The sequence below is a fragment of the Colossoma macropomum genome, unplaced genomic scaffold, assembly GCF_904425465.1.
Source record: "Colossoma macropomum unplaced genomic scaffold, Colossoma_macropomum, whole genome shotgun sequence".
Lineage (NCBI taxonomy): Eukaryota > Metazoa > Chordata > Actinopteri > Characiformes > Serrasalmidae > Colossoma > Colossoma macropomum.
Window position 1 is genome coordinate 31,558,218 of NW_023494787.1, and position 20,415 is coordinate 31,578,632.

General features: G+C 39.7%; 1 protein-coding gene across 1 annotated transcript; it reads left to right on the forward strand.

The window, feature by feature from the left end:
- Positions 1-5,206: 5,206 nt before the first annotated feature.
- ptpn23b (protein tyrosine phosphatase, non-receptor type 23, b) lies at positions 5,207-19,506 on the forward strand. Its single transcript, XM_036566932.1, has 20 exons — positions 5,207-5,432; positions 7,407-7,481; positions 9,026-9,153; positions 9,480-9,556; positions 9,635-9,684; positions 9,846-9,977; positions 11,085-11,165; positions 11,281-11,400; positions 11,690-11,737; positions 12,715-12,771; positions 12,863-12,921; positions 13,098-13,177; positions 13,315-13,429; positions 13,898-13,963; positions 14,196-14,335; positions 14,879-15,184; positions 15,349-15,503; positions 15,594-15,745; positions 15,855-16,034; positions 16,940-19,506. The coding sequence occupies exons 1-20, from the start codon at positions 5,349-5,351 to the stop codon at positions 18,822-18,824; spliced, it is 3,990 nt and encodes a 1,329-aa protein (XP_036422825.1). The 5' UTR covers positions 5,207-5,348; the 3' UTR covers positions 18,825-19,506.
- The last annotated feature ends 909 nt before the right edge of the window (positions 19,507-20,415 follow it).

Genomic DNA, 20,415 nt, shown 5'->3' on the forward strand with positions numbered 1-20,415 from the left:
GGACAGAGTCAACGTCAGTTATTTTGTAAGCATAATAACATTCAATCAATTCTCTTCCACTCTTGAATTTTGAACTTTTGATAGACAACAGTTTTCTTTAGTAATGCACAGTGAGATTTCTCTCATATTTCCAGTCTAAGATCAACAACACATTCTCATCTGTGATATGGGTGGGTGACGCTGTAAACACAAACCCAGGTGTAAATTTATTACAATAACAGATCTGTGCTTCTAGAGAAGATGCCTCTTCTTCTCTTTCTCTTCACTTTATCCTTGACTTTGTGTGCTGTTATTTATTTTTAGAAACCTTCCTTTCTGCCCCACTCCTTTGTAAAGTATTGCTTTGTTTATTTTGTGGTAAAGGTGATCTTTCAGAGGTGCATCCTGGGGGATGAACCCTGGTGGGGGGTTCCTGTGGTCAGTCCTTCGGAAATGTCTCAGCTAGCCTCCTACGGTCACTCACACAAATGTACCCACACACACACACACACACACACACACACACACAGATTGGTATTCCTCTTTGTGGGAAATTTCCAGTGGGTTCTATTCAGCTATTCTATTCAATTTTTGGTCTTTTCTTACAAAAATTACTGTCAATGACCAAAAAAGGACAGTGTAATTCACTTGTTTACTTACTATGGTTATGTCTCAAACAAGCTGATTCTCTCAATTTAAATGTGTACATTGGACTATCTACTTGGAACAGAATAATTAGACATATTATTAGAGATATTTAGCTTTCTGACACGCAACTGGCCAAACAGGAAGGTTACAAAGATTCCTGAGAACACTTGCTTAACATATATACTTCGATCAAGCACATGTTTTGATCTATTATTTGATTGGGATCATTTCAGGATTTTAGAATAATAAATATGTCATGTATTGCAGGTTGTGAATGATCAGTTTGAAAATGATTGCCATGAATGGGATGCATTATGGATAAGAAGATAAACAGACATCAGGGCTACCTGTTGATGAAAGCTAATTCTGAGGAATATTAAGAAATCGGATCCTTCTGTGAGTCAAGGGTGTACAGTTGTGTCAGAATCTACATGAGAAGCCCAGTAAAGATTTTAGGGGGCCTGGTTACAACGAGCCTACCATGGGTGCTATTCACCCACACTTTCTCCTGACCTTTGTAGTTACGCCACAGCTGCAAAGTCAAAATGTTTCTGTTTCCCATTGTTCTGGGGACATTTCATCTCCACAAACATCTAAAGACATACTGTGTTCCATAAAACCACAGAAATAACCTGTTACCCTTCTTTGCATCTCTAGGACCCACCTAAGTCTTTAGAACTGCCACAGCAAGATTTGTCCTGAGAATCCACATATGAATAACGGAGTCTGCTTATATATGATGTGTGTCTGTGTGTGTGCGCGTGTGTGTGTGTGCGCGTGAGGTTGAAGGGTGGGGGTTTTAATCCGGAACGCCAGTATTCCAAGCCGGAGAAATCCTGTGGTTGGTGCTCCTGTGTTACCCACCATGCACTGCTCTCCGGCAGGGCACATTAGCATCTATTAATATTAATGCATTAGACTCTGGCCACACACGCACACATTCAACACTTTCACTCGCATTATCACTTGGGAATAAGTAAAACCAATCATCACAACCACAATGCCACACCATCTTCTCGAGAAAAGGAAAAAACCTTTCTTCATCCCCTCATCTATCTTCACTATGACAAGCATTCATCCCCATCAACAGCCTCCCTTATGGGTATTAAAACACACACACACACACATACACACACACACACATACACACACAGCTTCCATAACTAAAAAAACAAAAAAAAAACTTTCTTCCCTTGCTAACTCATTTAACAGTCCCCCTCCCTCCCACTCCCTTCCACTACTTATAATCCATTTTGGCCATTCTTATTCTAATTCGGATTCAACTGAGTGAATTTCAATTAAACAATCACAGTCCTGAGTCCAGGAGAGAGCAGGTGTCGCCATGGTTACCGCTCAGAGACTGCTGGCTGTCAGTCATCCGGTTAGGACCCAGCTGGGCTTATGGGAGATGTGATATGAAATATTAACGTCTTATTAATTATTGGCCAACCATTTGCAGCTCATCAAAGTGAACGCCAATCGTATGATGTACTTTTACACTGCGAGTGTAGATAAGAGTGAAACGGCTGAGTGGAGCCCAGAGCAGGTGACTGCAGTCAGCAATGTAAAGCTGTAGCACAGGGTGAGTTGTTGTCTACATGTTGAATAGCTGATGATAGTTAATGAATTAAAAAAAATAGAGCTCAGATAACAGTGTGGATGCCTCTCTCTCTCTCTCTCTCTTTTCAATTTTTTTAATTTAAATGACCATATTCAGTTACAGTATTGCTAAAGCATCATCAAGAAGGAACAAGAAAAAATTAAAGAGTATAAGAACTCTTAATTTCATTTGATATAAAATAATTATGATAAGAATCACATGAAAGAGTAGTGAAAAAAATAGCAGTAAAAATATCTTTATCTATCTAGCTATCCATGGCCACAACTTCTTAAGACATGGTAACAGGATCATTTAGTCATGGCCATGACTTGGTATTGGCAAGATAATGAAGTGAATACCCACACCTTGGTCATAGCCACATCTTAATTATCTCATCCCCATGGCTTACTAAATCATGGCCACAACTTAATTATCTCATTCCCATGCCTTACTAAGTGCAGCATTATCATAAAAAATACTAAAAGTATTTAAAAAACACTAATACACATTGAAATCATTTCACAACAGGTATTATTATATTGATATACTTTTTACTGAACATCTTACGTTTCTTCATAACACCAGAAAGTCTATTATATTTTAAATAGATATCACTACAACAATTTACTGTTTAGGGCCCAGTCTCCCAAATGCTGTGCAGTATTAAGATCATCTTAACACGTGTAGAGTGTGTTTAATGTGATGCTTGTTCTACCATGTAAAAATGATCTTTGTGCTAAGATGCTTTCAGGAAGCCCAGCCCAGATTTTAACTTTGCAAACATGTGCTGTCTTGGCAAATGTTTTCCAGGAATACTGTAGCAATAGACTGTTTACCTCCACCATTACTTTTTTAAAAAGATGGTAATTGTACACAGTTATTAAATTATAACAATCTAAGTTGGTATGATCATCATTAGGATTATAATGTGGTATAGCATTAATGGTTAAATCTATCTATCTATCTATCTATCTATCTATCTATCTATCTATCCATCCATCCATCCATCCATCCATCCATCCATCCATCCATCTCTTTCCCACCCCCTCACTGTCTGTTTCTCCACCTCTCTGAGAGACGGAGACACACACTGCTCTTTGATTAAGACTTTATCACTTTCTCGTAATTTCCTGGGTAAATGTCATGGCTGCCCCATGCAGGCGGATTACCGCCCGCCCTGTGGAGGCACGAGGGGATGGGCCATGGGCTCGAGAGGGACATTACACAATCAATACAGGCAGGTCCCGGAGAGAGAGAGAGAGAAAGAGAGAGAGGTGGAATACCTTAAGTACCCTACCATCTGACTGTTCTCCCATGCATTTCTTACATACAGTTTCTTACAATGGCTGTCCAATTACATTTGGCTATGTTTCCATCACACAGGCAGCAGAGGCTCCTTGAGGAACAGACACATTTTCGAAGTGCCTTTGTTAATGCAGACATCAGCAGATCTGTGCAATTAGCTGATGTATACGTTAGATAATTCTCTATCATTCCGACAAGCGTGAGCAGACAACCATGAATAGAGTTTCAGATAGCAGCGGTAAGAGAAGCTGCTGGAAAAGTAGGAAAAAACAAGATTTTACAAGTTTTAGATGGATTAGATGGTGTACTTCAAACACTGGACAGTCGAATATCCGCTCACAGGCTTTTTGAGTGCTGTTTCTCAGCAAAAGTGCCTCACACATACAGATGAACGCATGGCATACTCTGTCTCGGAACATCACAGCAGTGAGAATGCTGCAGTCTTCTTGAAGCACACATATGAAGCTCTCATACACACACAGGTGACATTTCTGCACTCTGAAAGGAAGTCATTTAGCCGCTGTGGGCAGAGAAAAAGAGGACAAAGGATTTAAACACAAAAGCCTGAGACCAGCCAGGTGTGAGAGCCCTATTAAACATGTGTGGGTGTGTGTTAGAGAGAGAGAGTCACAATTTTCAGCAGGCCCTTGCAGTGCTTTTTAAATTAACATCTTTCTTTTACTGTATATATCCACATTTATCTCCACATTTGTCATATTGTTTTCAGACATGTAAATTTCCACACCACCTATCTTCCAAAAACCTGCTTATGGATAGGTAGAACAGGAGTGCTTCTTAGCAAGGACGTCCATCTGTTCAGTGAGGTGACTCTGATCCAGCAGGTTCTTAATCAACATCTAACATCTGTCTCGGTTACTCCCAACCACATCTGCTTTTTAATACTGTCTTATATTTCAGAAGGAAAAGAAACTGCTAGGCCAGCTACACCACTCTTTAAAAGATGGTTCTTCAAAGGTTCTTTAGTAAATGGAATGATTCTTTTTAGAACCATGAGTTCTATATAGAACTATTTCATGCTTAAATGGTTCTCTGCATGGTGAAACGGTTCTTCAGATTGATGGAGAATGTGTTGTAGCTGGTTATGTAGAATATATACATGTACAACACATTCTCCATCAATCTGAAGAACCATTTCACCATGCAAAGAACAACTTAAGCATGAAATACTCATTGTTTTAAATATAACCATTCCTTTTACTAAAGAACCCTTGAAGAACAATCTTTTAGACAGGGTAACAGATCATTTCTGTGGTTTTTCCACAGTCAAATATAAAGAATTGATTACCTCAAGAGAGCATGAGGTAAAGGTTGTAATGTAGTGCTTAAAAAAAAGTTAGGTGAGCAGGCAGGCTCATGAGAATCAACGATCTTACACCGGACTGAATCCGCCAAGTTAGAGCTGGATGGAAAATTGAGCAGGTGTTGCCATCTAGCGTTAGCCTAAGAAACGGACTACCAGAAGAACTAGCGGTTTATATTAATATATAACAAGTAAAACACAGAAATATACATGACCTCAGTAGAGAAAAGCGTTATTTAAAAACTAAATGTAGACATTTTCCTTCAGGAATCACCATAAGCGAAAGAACTATCAAAACTACATTACCCATAATCACAAGCGGGAGACACTCCTAATGACAACGGCAGTGCGCGAGTCGAAGGTGGAAACGGAAGGAGCGGACGTCAGGAGTGCTCGGATCAAAACAAGGAGCGAACTCGGAGTTTTTGTCAGTTATCTTTTAATGACAGCGATAAAAAGTGAATTCTCGCAGTTTTCTTAAGTGTTTGTGGAGCCATGGAGGCCGTCCCGCGGATGCCAATGATTTGGCTGGAGCTGAAAGAAGCCGGAGAGTTTCAGTTCAGTCCCGCCGTCAGACAGGTGAGCTCAGCTGGGAGAGAACGGCGACTCCTCACAGCGGGGCTGAAATACCGGAAGATTAAAACACTTGGAATTATTTAACCAGCTAGCTTCAGAAGTTATGTTGTTAATTCCAGCTACCCTGCATCGTTAAGACAAAATAAATATAAAGAACAGTTTAAAGTTGTTTCAAATGACCCCTAATTAGCCTAAACTAAGTTGAAAGAGGTTGGAGACACTGAGCTCGAAGACCTAACGTAGACGGTATTTTATAAACCAGAGGTGTTTCACCAAAGAGGTAGATCTAGATAAATAAAGCTCAAAGTCAGGCCTTTCCGATGAGAGAACAGGTAGGGACGTTCCCATTGGACAAACCTCAAGTTAAGCTTTAGTTATCCAGTTTTAGTTAAAAATCCGGAATAACCTGTTCCTACTGTCACTCTAAACAGGGGCTGCTTTATTTTGAAAAGCACTTGACTGGATCTTCTTTGCTAGAATGAGCTACAGTCAACTTAATCCGTGAAGCAGCCTTAACATACTCAAATACCGCTAAGAAGGCTAATTATTATCCCTGCGCCTCTGCCGTTGTTTTTGTGTGTCAGTGCCTTGTACAGACCTACTACGACGAGCTGAACTGTGGCCTCGTCAGTCTGATTCTAAAAAAATGTCACCAAACCGGACAGTGGTTACTCTCAGCAGTGTCCTATGATATCGGATATCTTATCTGACAAGCCGTATTACGTAGGTTAACTCACAGGCCAAAACTGAAGCAAAGTGTCGATTCGTCCAAAATGCGTCAGTTAGGCCTGCGTCTGTCTGTTGTCTCATGTGACCTAGTCATCTACAGCACAGCCATCTACATGCTTGTGGAAGCACTGGCTACGGGCTGATTTGAAAGACACATTTTATATCGTTCCAACTTTTTCTTCTAACGCAACAACTTAGAGTTTAGTGTGCTTCGTGTGCAGGCTATCCATTGGCTAGATGACAGGCTATCCATTGCTTTATGTGACCTAGACTTGTACAACAAAAGGCCAGAAATACCTTCTCATTTATAAATGTCCCTGTCTTCTCATTGTACAGATAGTCCTGGCAATGTGCTTTATTAACCCACCAAATAAATTATATGATAGAGCTCAAATAAAAAACTTAAGATAAATGTTTAGAAGTGAATTTTCTGTATATGTCAATGGACTAGACATGTCCAAACACATTTTCTTCTGAATTTACCAAGACTAACACGGCAGTTGTCAGTATGTAATGTAATATTGCATATTGTTGAGACAGAAGCAATAAAGTTTAAAAGGTCAGTGGTTAGCAGGAAAAGGAATATTAGAGGACAGGCACATTTTGGATTTTTCAGGCAAGAACTAACAGTAAACAAATCGCAGGCTTTTAGAAAGTGAAAGACTGTGAGGAATTGAAACTGGAGAACTAAAACACTTGAGAGACCAGCAGCAGCCTAGAGTTTGGGCCCCTCCATCAAATGAGGAGAAGAAGGGGTTGGCTAATTATTGGCCTGGCTGATCTGATATTCAGAGCTGATATTTATCATTTTTTCCGATCATCAAAATCAGCATTTTAACTTGTTTTGCCTGCAAAGTGCAGTGTAGACAAACAAACTTTTATACCAGGGGTTCCCAAATATTTGTAAGTACTGTGAAACTAATTTGCAGTCACGTGTGAGAAATTGAAGTCTAGGCTTATGTACGGACCCTAGGAATCATAAGGTCAGATGTCATCAAAATAACACATAGAACCTCACAGCAACACCGTCAATGTCACAGTGTGTTCATAAACTGCCTAGTAATCCCTCTTTTTCTTATATAAATATGTAAAGCGGTGGTATAAAGTGTAAAAACTGTTTAGTAATAACTTGCCATCTATTTCCCTTTTAAAAATGTGCAGCCTCTGTGTCAGCTCCCTAGATTTGTTTCTGCCGGTGTTTGTGCAATACGGAGTCTTTCATACTCTGTGTACTCCCTTTATCTTCAGTACATACAGAGGAACTATGGTGAAAGCCCAGAGAACTACAGTGAAGCGCTGAGGAAGCTGGAACAGCTCAGACAGGTGGGTTGATGGCTTTTCAAATTAAACTCTGCTAACTTTTAGTTAGCTGTTTGTAACATACAGTTATGTGCAGTCTTAGGCAGCCAGGAAGACTGTTTAAAACTGTTTAATACAAACTATTTCAACTGTAAATGTGCTTTAACTACAAAATCAGTATATAACATTAGAAAAATACAAATAAAGAGAAATACAATAATAAAAAAATGTCTTTGGTTAGAAGAATATGTTTGGTTCCTGATGTCATTGTGCTCTTGGTTTTGTTAAATTCCATTAGCTAAAAATGAAGGTTTAACTGGAAAAATGAGTAGGTTTGTAACAGTACAACATATTGTATTGTATTGTTTTGCATTGTAATGTTGTATTAAGACTAGCATGTTGGCTTAGGACTAGTGTATTATTGCTCCATTAAAAAAAATGTATCAAATTGAGACACTGTTGTATTGTATCAAATCGAATTCGAATTTTGTGTATCATTACACCCCTGCAAATTACATATTGGCTGATAACTGTAAATATAGCACTTCCTTGAAGAGAGGTTTGGAATTGGTTTTAAGCTAACAAATAAAGGCCTACTGCCTTGATAAATGGTTGTATATATAGTTCTTTTCAGATGTCTAAGACCTTTGCACTGTATTCTACATCTTGGAATTTTAACCCAATTGCATTTAAATCTGTATCAACAAGTACAAAAAAACGAACAGTGTAGTGCAGAGGGGAGCATACAGTTCAATGTATAATACAGTAATACATGTATGTATGATGCATTTTAATATACTAAGAGTGTTTGTACCCTAGACTCATTTAAAAATGATAGTACAATAAAGCTAGTGCAAAAAAGGGAAATATAGTTATATACAAATACAATTGCATGCAAAAGTGTGGGCACTCCTGGACATGTTTTGTTGATTGTCCAATTGGAAATAAGCAAACACATCCTTTGTAGAATACACACGTATGGATGTTATAATGAACAATTGTTGTTTATCTGCTGAATTTAACATGTTGAAAAAAATTTTGTTTATTTTTTTCTCAATATGTTAAATGCAGTAAATAAATAGAAATTGTGCTCTAATATTAGTAATTAGTAATATTATTATAAGCAGAAAAATGCTGTGTATAAGTTTGCTTTCTGTAGAGGATACATTAACTTATTTTCACTTCGGTTTCAAAAGAACATGTCATTTGTCTAGGAGCTAGGAGTGTTTGAACATTTGTGTACTACGGTATGTTCGGATACTAAATTAGGGGTCATCAGTCTTACCCACAAACAAAGGACTGGTGTGGCTGCAGGTTTCCAATCCAGTCAAGCAGAAGCACACCTGCCTCCACTTTAATCATTTGGTCTCAGTCTTCAGACAACTGATTAGTTATATGTGGTGTGCAGCCACACCAGTTATGGATAAAAAGGTGACCCCTGTGGGGAAACAACTAATCTTGTAAAAAGATGTATCAAGTTTTCTCCCAGTCTCTATTCAGAGTCCTCATCATTATCATCATCATGATTATCATTATCATTATCATCTCTTTCTCTCTCTCTCTGATAGAATGTAGTAAATGTCCCAAGGGACTTTGAGGGCTGTAACCTTCTCAGGAGGTACTTTGGTCAGCTGCACTTTCTTCAGAGTCGTGTCCCTATGGCAAAGGGACAGGAAGCAGCAGTACCAGTGACATGGTGAGTACCACAGAAAATCAAACTGGTATATTTTGAGTTGGAAAACAAATTATTTCCAAAATGCAAACATTACATTATAATATAAAACACTAATGCAGTAAATGTGAATCGTTACAGTAAGAACTAGCTGTCCCGCAAATGGGCTTGCATGCCAAACTTACAACAATTGCGTTACAAAGACATATTTTATGTTATTTAGATAGAAACAGAAATACAGATGAAGAACCCTGTACGTACCGTAGAACCCTGTACATGTGTATTGTTGTCTTATCTATTACTTTCATCTTGCCCTCTCTAATATTGTGCTTCCTTTCTCTTCACTACAGGACTGATATTTTTTCAGGGAGAGATGTCACACATGAAGACATCAACTACGAACAGGCCTGTGTCCTATATAACCTGGGTGAGACATGCACATGTATTGTAACACATAAGCACACATACAAAAAAAGAGCAGAGCAGTTATTTTGTTCTTTTGCAGGTGCTTTACACTCTTTTCTGGGGGCTATGGATAACAGGGTGTCTGAGGAGGTGAGAAAACACAATATGCACACTATTTTCATTACACATCTACATTTCTCACAACAAAACATACATTAAATGGCAATTCCTCTCTATGTCAAATGAATACAGAAAGAGGCAATAGATGCAGTAACAGTTTGAGTGTGTTTGTGTGCGTTTATATTCTGTAGGGGATGAAGACGTCCTGCACGCATTTTCAGTGCGCTGCAGGAGCGTTCACGTATATCAGAGATAATCACAACTTTAACTACAGCTCTGACGTGAGCCACCAGGCGCTGTCCATCAACATCAGCCTAATGCTGGTAAGAAAAAAATATACACTTTCCACCTACTCTCTTATAACCACACACACACTTTCCAGAATCTCTCCATATAGACTACAGTACATCAGTGTCCCACTTGAAGAAATACAGTACTGTGTAAAAGTCACAGACCACCTTTCATTTATTTAATTTCCACTCAAAACTGCCTTTAAGTATTAAGTTATTCAATTTTCAGCAAAAAAACATGTCTAAAACAGTTAGTGTTGGTTAGTGTGTTTGCCCTTTACCTTTATTGCAGCTTCCATTCTTTTCAGGAGCCTTGCTTTCAGTTTTTCTAAGAAAAATGCAGGGATATTTTTCCACACCTCCAAATTTCAGTCTTAGAACTTGGTCCAAACACATTTAGCGTTGAGGCCTTTCATTCATTCATTAATTAATTTATGTATTTGCTTGTTTGCTTGCTCGGAACAGCTTCTTGAAGCTCCTCATCCTTTCAAACTCATAACAGATCTGGAGCAAGAGTGGAGCTTGATTTTATTCTGTCTTTCAAAGATGAAAGCTTTAAGCACTGTTTATCTGAAGGCGACTTCTTGGTCTTGGTGGTCTACCAGATCTTGCAAAGTTGTTATGATTCCCATTCACTCTGTATTTCTATACAGCACTCTATATAATAATTTTTTGAACTCCAGCTTTTTGTAACTCCTGTTTTTTCACTTTTCTTTGACGTTCCCCTTCCTTATGCAAGTGGATTATCTATTCTCTTCAGAAATCTCTATGAAAAATGTACTTGTATGTAACTTAAAGGCTGTTTTGACTGGAAATTAAAGAAATAAGGGGTGGTGTCTGACTTTCATGCGGTACTCTATGTACCCAAAATGTAATATTCTAACAAATAATTTAGCAATAGAACATGAGAACACAGACCAAGTGTTCTATTGCTTTGTCTTACGATAAATTACAGTACATTGTTTCAAACAAATATATTTTTAATTTTGGCAATTTCTTTCACTAAAAAGTAGTTCCAGCAGCTTACAGTAAAGCTTCAACTACTGAATGCTTTTCAACCAAACATCAGTCATTCAACATCAATCATGCACTTGTGTCTCACTTTCTTGTGCTCTTCTTTCTGGTTGTATCCTTGGGCAGGCTCAGGCTCAGGAGTGCCTTCTTGAGAAAACTCTTTTGGACAACAGGAAGAGCTTCTTGATTGCACGTGTTTGTGCTCAGGTGTGATAAACTTCTGATCACCCAATTTTAGACACAGAAACTATCACAAACATATATAGATGCACAAATACCAAGTCTCTTTTGATTGGTTTATTAACATATTTACTACCTGTAGGTATGTGACTATTATAAGGAATGTGTGAGGATGTTGGAGAATTCCGATTGTGCGTTGGGGAAGAAAGAGTGGAGGAAGCTCATCTACATGAAAATCAACTATTTCAGTGCAGTTAAACACGTGAGTGCGAAACCACAGCACTTCACTCATTGTAAAATACTGTCACTGTCTTGTGTCTTTATTTTAGGTTTTTTTTTATATATAATGTTTTTGCACAATTAGAAAATGCCAGCCTTACATCTTTAGTCCAAAAGAAATGATATTCAAAGTTTAGAATTTCTTTTACTTCTCCTGCAAAGTTACCATTATGGAGATTTTGGAGAAAAGGTTTTGTTATAACATTGATAATATACTTAACTCTGTACATTGTGTAACATATTGCTTGTTGTTTTTCCACTTACTTTTTCAGTTACACATGGGCAAGCAGTCTGAAGAGCAGCAGAAGTTTGGAGAAGCTGTAAGTGTGATTGTGTGTGTGTGTGTGCATTGATTCAGATAGACTGTTTCTGTTTGTGTGTTTTATAACTCATAGCATCGGCTACATAATAGACAGCACTCAAAGGTTGATATTAAATAGTAAACTTGAATAAAAGTTTACTATTTTTTTTTTTTGTTCACAAAATCCTTTAACCAATAATGTTACTATATAACTTACAGGTTCCACAGGTTTAAAACCTTTCCCTTAATGGTTTGATAGTTAGTGATATTATATTTAGTAATGTTTTCAGCTAGATTAGTAAAAGTTTCCAAGCAACACTTTCCTCACTTACTGGTAAGAGTTCATTAAAAGCTGGAGTATGAACGTGTGTGGATTTACTATCATGTGGCAGCTGTCTTCGCTAACAATTACTGAAACTGTGGTCACCGCTTAACATGACGTCATTACATAAAACTTTGCAAATGTGTCAAAATCTTGTAGTGGTCTTTTACTTTGTATGTCCAGTACAAAAACTTTGATAGTACATTACAAATTTGATGAAGCTGGGCTGTTAGGTAATTTTGGAAATGACATGTTTGTCATACCTTTTAATTACGTTTTAATTAGACTTACAGCATGTGATTTACCCAAGATTAATGTATTACCATTATCAATAATTTAATTAATTTGATTGTAGGAAGGTTACATATTTAAAGTGCCTAGATCATGTGTTTTTTCTCTGCAGTCTACTCATAATGTTTGTCATTTGATGTAATAAAAATGCTCGAAATTCATTTTTTGCACGATCATTTTCTAGCCTTTCCTTATCCCTTCGAATTAAACAGAAAGTTTTTGTTTTTAAGACTGATTTTTGTGAATGAGCTCTTTTTTTTTTTACGTTTTGAAACTTTTAACATATTTCTTTAACATATTTTCATCCTACATCAAACTCAGTACAATGGCAGAGCAGTGATTTATTGGATTGTATGTCACAGAATGTGTTTTCTTCTCCACAGGTTGCATACTTCCAAATTGCCCTCGACAGACTAAATGAAGCCATCAAACTAAGCAAGGTAAGAGCTCGTAATCACACATACATACACAAACACACACACTCACACACCCTCTTACTGTTTGATTGACCTTTGACTGTACGCTCTGCAGGGTCAACAAGACTCTGTACAAGCGGCTCTGAGATTCACTATGGACGTCGTTGGTGGAAAGTAAGACCTCTTTGCCAAATCAGGCCCATTGTATGAATATGAAAGAGCTAAAAACAACCAAAAAATAATGATGCAAATATACACAAAATAGGTGATCAACATTGAAGATATTTTTATAAGTTAACCACTAGGAGATGTATCTTCTGATTATTATTCCTTTGTGCCTGTTGTTTCAGGTTTAACTCAGCTAAGAAGGACAATGACTTTATCTACCATGAGTCTGTTCCTAATCTGGACACACTAGCTGCAGTGAAAGGTAGATGGCAGATGTTAAAATGTTGTTAAATCCAATTTCAGGGATTGAGTCTGTGTTTAAAACTTAATCACATCTAGCAAAAGCTTCATCTTGTTGTCATTTGAACCCTGTGTAAAATGTTGAGCTCTCTGGTCTAGGAGCATCCCTGGTGAAGCCCCTTCCTGTGACTACGACTGACCTTAGTGTCACTGGCCCTGACCTTTTCTCCAAACTGGTTCCTATGGCAACTCATGAGGCTTCTTCACTTTACAGGTTTCTTGCACTGAATGAATTAAAACCTTTTCTTTCCAGTGATTTTATTTACCTTTAAACATACTTTCAGTCAGATCTTTTTTTTTTTTCATCAGCGGTGACAAATTGCAGGCCTGGAGCCTTGAGTCCAGCACTGTTTGGTGATTTTTCCGCTCTTTAACACACCCACAAAACCTGTTGATTCTAGTGTGTTTGAGTAGGAAAATGACCAGACTGTACTGGACACCAGGCCTCCAAAGGTTGCAGTTTACCACCCGTTTTAAATCACTGGTGTGACCAGCGTAACTTAATGATATATTTAGCTTACTTTTTTTTAGTTTTCTTATGAACACTATTCAGACTTTTCAAGATATTAGTGTCCAGTTCAAGCAAGTGTTTTTTTTTGTTTACTCTACCAAGAAGGTGTTGTTCAAATTCTTTTGTTCAGTCTTTTTTTCCTTTTCTTACAAACACACTTTTCGTTTTCAGTGAAGAGAAGGCCAAACTACTTCGTGAAGTGATGGCAAAGATTGATGACAAGAACCAGGTTTTGGAGTAAGTGACACAGATAAACATTCCCACACACATCATGTGTCCACATCCATGTTCAAACACAGATGCCACAAGCAAGTCATCCATAATTAACTACATGAACTTAGCCACCACCAGTACAGACAGTCAGTACATTTAGATTTTTAGGCTGTAGGACCTTTCATGTGCTGTACCTGACGTTTCCATTTTAGAGTGCCCCATATTCATGTAAAAATCTATTCCTTTCACTCTCTAGGAAGTTTATGGACTCTCTAAGCTGTGATTCTGTGGATAATTTGGACATGTTCAACTCTGTGCCTCCTGTGTTATTGGAGAAATGTGCAGCACTCAGCGTCCGATCAGATGCAGTGAAGAGCTTAGCACAGGCCATGCAGGGTGTGTAGTGCGCCCTGACACACATACACATGTTCATACATACACTAGACTATAGTAGTCTATATATATATGTATATATATATATATATATATATATATATATATATATATATATATATATAGTATTGTGAATGTTAATTTTATTATAACTTAATTCCCAATGTCATATAGTTTTCTCAATAATTATTCTTACCAACACACTTTGTTTTCAGTGAAGAGAAGGCCAAACTGCATCTACAGTTCAGTTCATCATTCTGGACATATCTAAAATATCTTCATTTTTTCTTCTTATGAAGTATTTGTGTAGAGTGGCATCACATAAGGATCATTTCATACATAGTCCTGCAGCAAATTTGGTTTTACATTGACAAAAACAGAGATTTCCACATTTTGATTGGTGATTCCAAACCTCTGAACAGTGTATGTGAACATTACCCATTATTACATTGCCTTTATCTGTATTTGTGGAATAACCACTCTCCATTGGCCCAGAGTGCAAAAGTGATTCACTCAGAACTCACAAGCTCTGTATGTGTTTTACAGCTTTGTCTGGGGTTTACACCGATGTGGGCTCATCTCTGGAGGAAGCACGCAGTGCTCTAGCAGAGGATGAGGTTGGGGAGAAGAGTCTGGTAGAGGCTGTGGGGCAGAAGGGTTTGCCTCCCAGGCCTCCCGCCCTAGAGGAGCTTCAAAAGGAGCTAAAGAAGTATGAGGCAGCCCATGAGGCAGCCAGCCACACCAACACTGAGCTCCACAGAGCCATGAATCAGCACATCCCCAACCTGCGCCTTCTCCAGGGACCACTGGATGAGCTAAGGAAGAACTTGCCCCATCCACAACTGAGTCAGGGTGAGTGTGTCTGTGCCTGTGAAAAAAGTATGTTTTTGTATAGATAGAAAATAGAGCTCTACATAAATCGCCTCATGTTGAGAATATGCACACACTAAGGTATTTTGCATGGGTGTAAGCTTGTGTGTAGGTGCGTCACTTTATTTTTTATCTTTAACTCTCAGAGGACACAGCATCCTTGGAGACCATAAAACGGATTCTTGGTAAGGTTGATGAAATGCGCAAACAAAGGATCTCACTGGAGAGGCAGCTCCGCGATCTCATTCAGAAAGATGACATGACATCTGTGTTGGTGACCACTGAACGTTATCAGATAAAGGTAAATGGTCCACAACATAATAAGCCCTTTTATTAATTACTTGCATTTCTCTTGTATCCACCAATCCTCTGGCTCTGTTATCTTTCTCAGGCATTATTCGAGGAACAGTTGAAGAAGTATGATCAGCTGAAGGGATACATTGATCAGAACCTGGCAGCCCAGGAGAACGTTCTGAAAGCCTTAACAGAGGCTAATGTGCAGTATGCCGTCGTCCGCAAGACACTGACCCTCACTGAGCAACAGTATGTTTGTGTTTGGAATTATGCATGTAGTTTATCTATGTGTACTCTTTTATGCATTATTTGTGAGTATGTCTGGTTATATTTATAACCTTCATGCCTTGCCCTACAGATGGCACAGCTCTGTTCAGTCCCTAGTGGCCTCTTATGAAGCATATGAGGATCTGATGAAGAAGGCTGAGGAAGGCAAAAACTTCTATCAAGACCTGGACAAAAAGACCTCTAGCCTGCTGGACAGAGTTAAGGCCATCTGCCAGACCAGAGAGCAGGAGAGAATTGTCTTGCTGAAGAGGTAAGAAGGACATGGTTAGGTCCATAGATGTCTTAATTGAGCCAATAAAGCTGATTTCCAAGCTAGCGGTTTTGTATATTCACTATCCACACTGTATTCAATATTATTAATGGCAGCTCTATATATGTAATATTTTCTTGCAGTTTTTTTTGTAGACACTGCAATGAATATTTTAGCTTAAAGCTTAACTTAAAGCTTAGCTCTGAATATTATTGAAGAAGACTGGTCTTCGAGCTGGTTAGCTTAGACCTAGTTAAACAAAACTGCATTCTTAAATAGAGTGGTATGATTTCATAATTTCATATGTATGCAATTTGGGACTGCACATTGCTTTCTTGGCCATTCTAGGTCACACGCTCTGTGAAAAAAAAACTATATAGAAATGACAATGCACAATTTCTTTTTCAAATACTCAAAATATCAAATACTAATGTGAGTCCATCCCTAATAAGTAAATGATCAGATTATTATATTACTAATACTCATCCCTTAAACTTGTTTCATAAAAATGCAGTAAACCTCTTCCTTTTGTTGTATTTGTACTTTTTAGGAGTATGTTGAGCTTGCATCTATAGCTATAGCTATAGATGAGCTATAGCATTCATTTTACAGCGTAGACATTGGTAGTACCCATATGGTGGTCGAGTGGCTTAATTTTGCTATGTATTGTGTATATGGTGACCTCATCAGCCATCTAGGTCTCTAATATGTGTAGCTATTCTTAGGGCAAAAGTGTTAGCAGATACTTATTACTGGTAAGGGGAGAATTCATATTAAAAAGAAAGTCTGAAACCCACACCAGAAGACTGGTTGCAAAGGCTGCAAAGATTCTGGAGTATATGTTTCTCATGGTTCCTCATCCAAAGCTCTTTTTGACTGATTATTTTTCTGCCTTATTACAATAGGGAGGTGGGAAAACGGCCTCCTGCCAGGCCTACTGCCCAAAAGCCAGTGCTTGATAATAAAGCTCCAAGTTCTGGGTCCGGCCCCTCCAGTTTAGAGGCTGTGGGGCCTTCCATTACCCCCTTTAGCCTTGGAGAAGATCTTCCTCAGGAGCTCTGTAGCCTCCCACCAGACATGGCTTTAGCTGGAGGCTCTAAACTCCCAAACACCATGCCCCATGGTGCAGTCCCTGTCACCTGGCCTCCAGGGGCTGCCCCATTTGCTCCTACTCCATTTCCAAATCAGAGAATGCCACAGTTCTCTGACTCTAATCAGTCTCCTTATGGCCAAGCTCCAGGTGTTCCACGATCAACTGGACCTCTTCAGCCTCCGGGACCAGGTTATACCTTACCACAGCAATTCCAACCTGGACCATCCAGAGGTAGCACACCTGTTTCCACTAACCCACAAAACACTTCACAAATGCCTCCCCAGGGCTACATGCCACCTCCCTGGCAACAAGCACCTAGGGCTCCCTTTCCTGTGATTGCAGGGGCTTCCACTGGACCCCCACAGATTGGCCCACAGTCTGCCCCAAGACCAAGTTTGCTTGGACACCAAGTACCCATGCCCAGTGGGCAGTTCCCTCTTCCTATTGGACAACAGATGCAAGCTGGCCTGCCTCAATCTTCTGCTCAACAGATCCCTCCAGGAACCCAGTACCCAATACCAAAGCCTAGAAAAGCGACATCCTCACAGATACCTACAGTTGCTTTTCCTGGGCAAAGCCAGCCACCCATCCATCCTGGACAGTTCCAGCCCCTGATGCCTGGTCAGGGTCAAGTCCCGCCAGGCCCAGCACCTCCTTACTGGCCTTCTGTAGTTCCACAGAACCAATCTCAACCTGGTCTACAGACAGCTCAGACAGGGCCTCAGCCTCAGAGAGCTCCTCTTCCAGTGCAAGCTCCGGGACAACCTCACCCAAGTCCACAAAACCAATTCCATCCAGGTCAGCCTGCACTAAACCACCCCCAGGGTCATATGAGCCATGTTCTTCCATCCTTTCCATCTTCCCAACCTCAGCAAATGCCTGGATCCTTCCAGAATCCAAACAATCAGACACCTCAATTTCAGCCTACCCCTCAGATACCCTTCAGCCAAAATTCCCCAGTGCCTTTTACTTATCAACCCTCTAATCAGCATCAAATGCCTCGTGGACCTGTGCTGCCATGTAATGTACAAGCAGGGCCACCCAACACTCAACATGTCATGGCTCAGCAACCAATGACCACCCAGTTCAATCCCATGTTGCAGCCAGTGAGACCGCCGCAAAACCAGAATTTTTCACTCCAAAACATTCCTGCATCATCTTCTGGACCAGGTGTTGTCCCAGTGATGGACAATCCCAATCCTCCAGCAGCTGCTGGTATCCTGACACCTTCCCCTGCTCAACTCTTACCCCAAAATCAGGCAACTCCTGGAAACGTCCTGACCCCTTCATCTACAGGGAATGCACCCAGTTTCTCACAATCTGAAGCAACATTCCTGCCATCCTCATTGGATGCTGGTAATGATTTTGTCCATAACAAGTTGGACAAGCTCAGCATTTCTTCCCAGGGAGAAGCTCAGAATAGCCTTCAATCATCTCAACCAGCCAATGGTCATCTTCAGCCTAATCTCAACCAGTCAGAAGAGCATGGTGGAATGGAAAAAGGGAATAGTGGTAGGGAGTCCACTCTGGATGTGTCCAAAGCCAATCACAGTGTAAATGCCGCTGATGGAGGCCAGGCAGTACATGAGGGAACATTAGAGAATGGAAGGGCAAACAACACAACCCAAACGAATGAAGAACTAAACAGAGATTTGTTAGGTGATCTGGACCCACTTTGGACATTAAATAAGACATAAAATGAGCTAAAATGAAGTTAAGTGCGTAACGTATAAATAAGTTAGAACTACACTATTGCTCACTCAAACCTGTATATACAGAGCACTAGATGCACTGGCACTACATTTGCTAACACTGTACTTCGCCTTACTATTTTAAAGCCCATGTGCACACATTGTCAACTTAAAGGAAACACTTTGCTGCACTATGACTATGCAGTTCTATTATTTCTCTGATTCTCTTGAGCTTTTAAAGTAGTACTTTAGTCTTTATGATGCTGAAGGTAAGGATAATGATTTTTGGATAATGAGCATGATGAGAGAGGGATGATAACAATCTGCAATGCTGATAATGAATTTTGATATTAAATATTAACCAGAAAAAGGATACAGTAGTTTAAGGATTACAATATATAAAGGGATACAATAGTATCTTTGTTACAATATGTAACAAAAGCTTTTATTTTGGGCCAGTTACTAGCTTAAAACTATTCATCACTTCTGTGTTCTGTTGTTTTATTGCCCTTTAGTTCACTGTGCAGATTCCTAATATGTATTGTTCTCTTGCATTTAGCCTTCTGAAACTGGCACGTAAGAAATGGTAATTTACTTTATTTTTGTTATTTTCTCTCATGCCTTCTGTATACATGGATTGTTTTCTAGTATACTCTAAAAAGTCAGATATTAAATATCAGTAATTGGATTTCGCTGCCTTTGTTGCACTTTGTGTGTGTGTGTGTGTGTGTGTGTGTGTGTGTGTGTGAGTGTGAGAGAGAGAGAGAGAGAGAGAGAGAGAGAGAGAGAGAGAGAGAGAGAGAGAGAGAGAGAGAGAGAGAGAGAGACCGCCTCTACAATGCCACATAACGGCGCTGTTAGCTTAGGTGTGTATGGGAGGTAAGGCACGTTGGAGACTGGGGTGTGTGTGTGTTCATGCATGTCTTGGGGTTACTGGAGCTGTCTGAATTAAATCAGTGCGCTTCGTATGCTTCAAACACAAAACCTTGGAATCCATTTACATGTTCCACTGGGTCCATGTGGCTAATAGACACACACATACACGCACAGTGAAGTAAAGGACAAGCCAGTGCGGTCAGCGAGTTAATGTTGACTGGGTGGAGCTTTAAAACGGTATTATAACTCGTATGCAGTTGATGCGCCCTGGCTTTAATGCTGTGGTTTGAATATTTCTCCGTGACTGAACGCGCATGCACATCCAGCAAATCCATGCCGTGTTTTATTGACTCCGCGTGTGTTTTCGCGCTGTAAACACTGCGGTGCAGATCTCGCCTTTTGGCTTACCAGCGTGTCGGAACTGATGCTCCTTTGAGGCGCCCACGCTTTCCTTTCTTCCTGCAGTCCACTCACGCCATCTCCATCGCTTTTCACTCGTTTTGATGACGGGAGCGCCGAGAGAGCCAGTGACCCACTTTTCTCTCTGCGAGAGCCTTTCAGTACGAGCTGAACCGAACACGCTCAAACACTCATGAGGAACTTCAGAGCGCGCTGTGACCGGCGTGATCGCTCTTTTTTCCCAAATCGTTCCGCTCAAATGCGGTGTTGTTTTTTTGGCTGTTTGTTCAGTGTTGTCAGGGCTTGAACAGTTTGCGCTAAT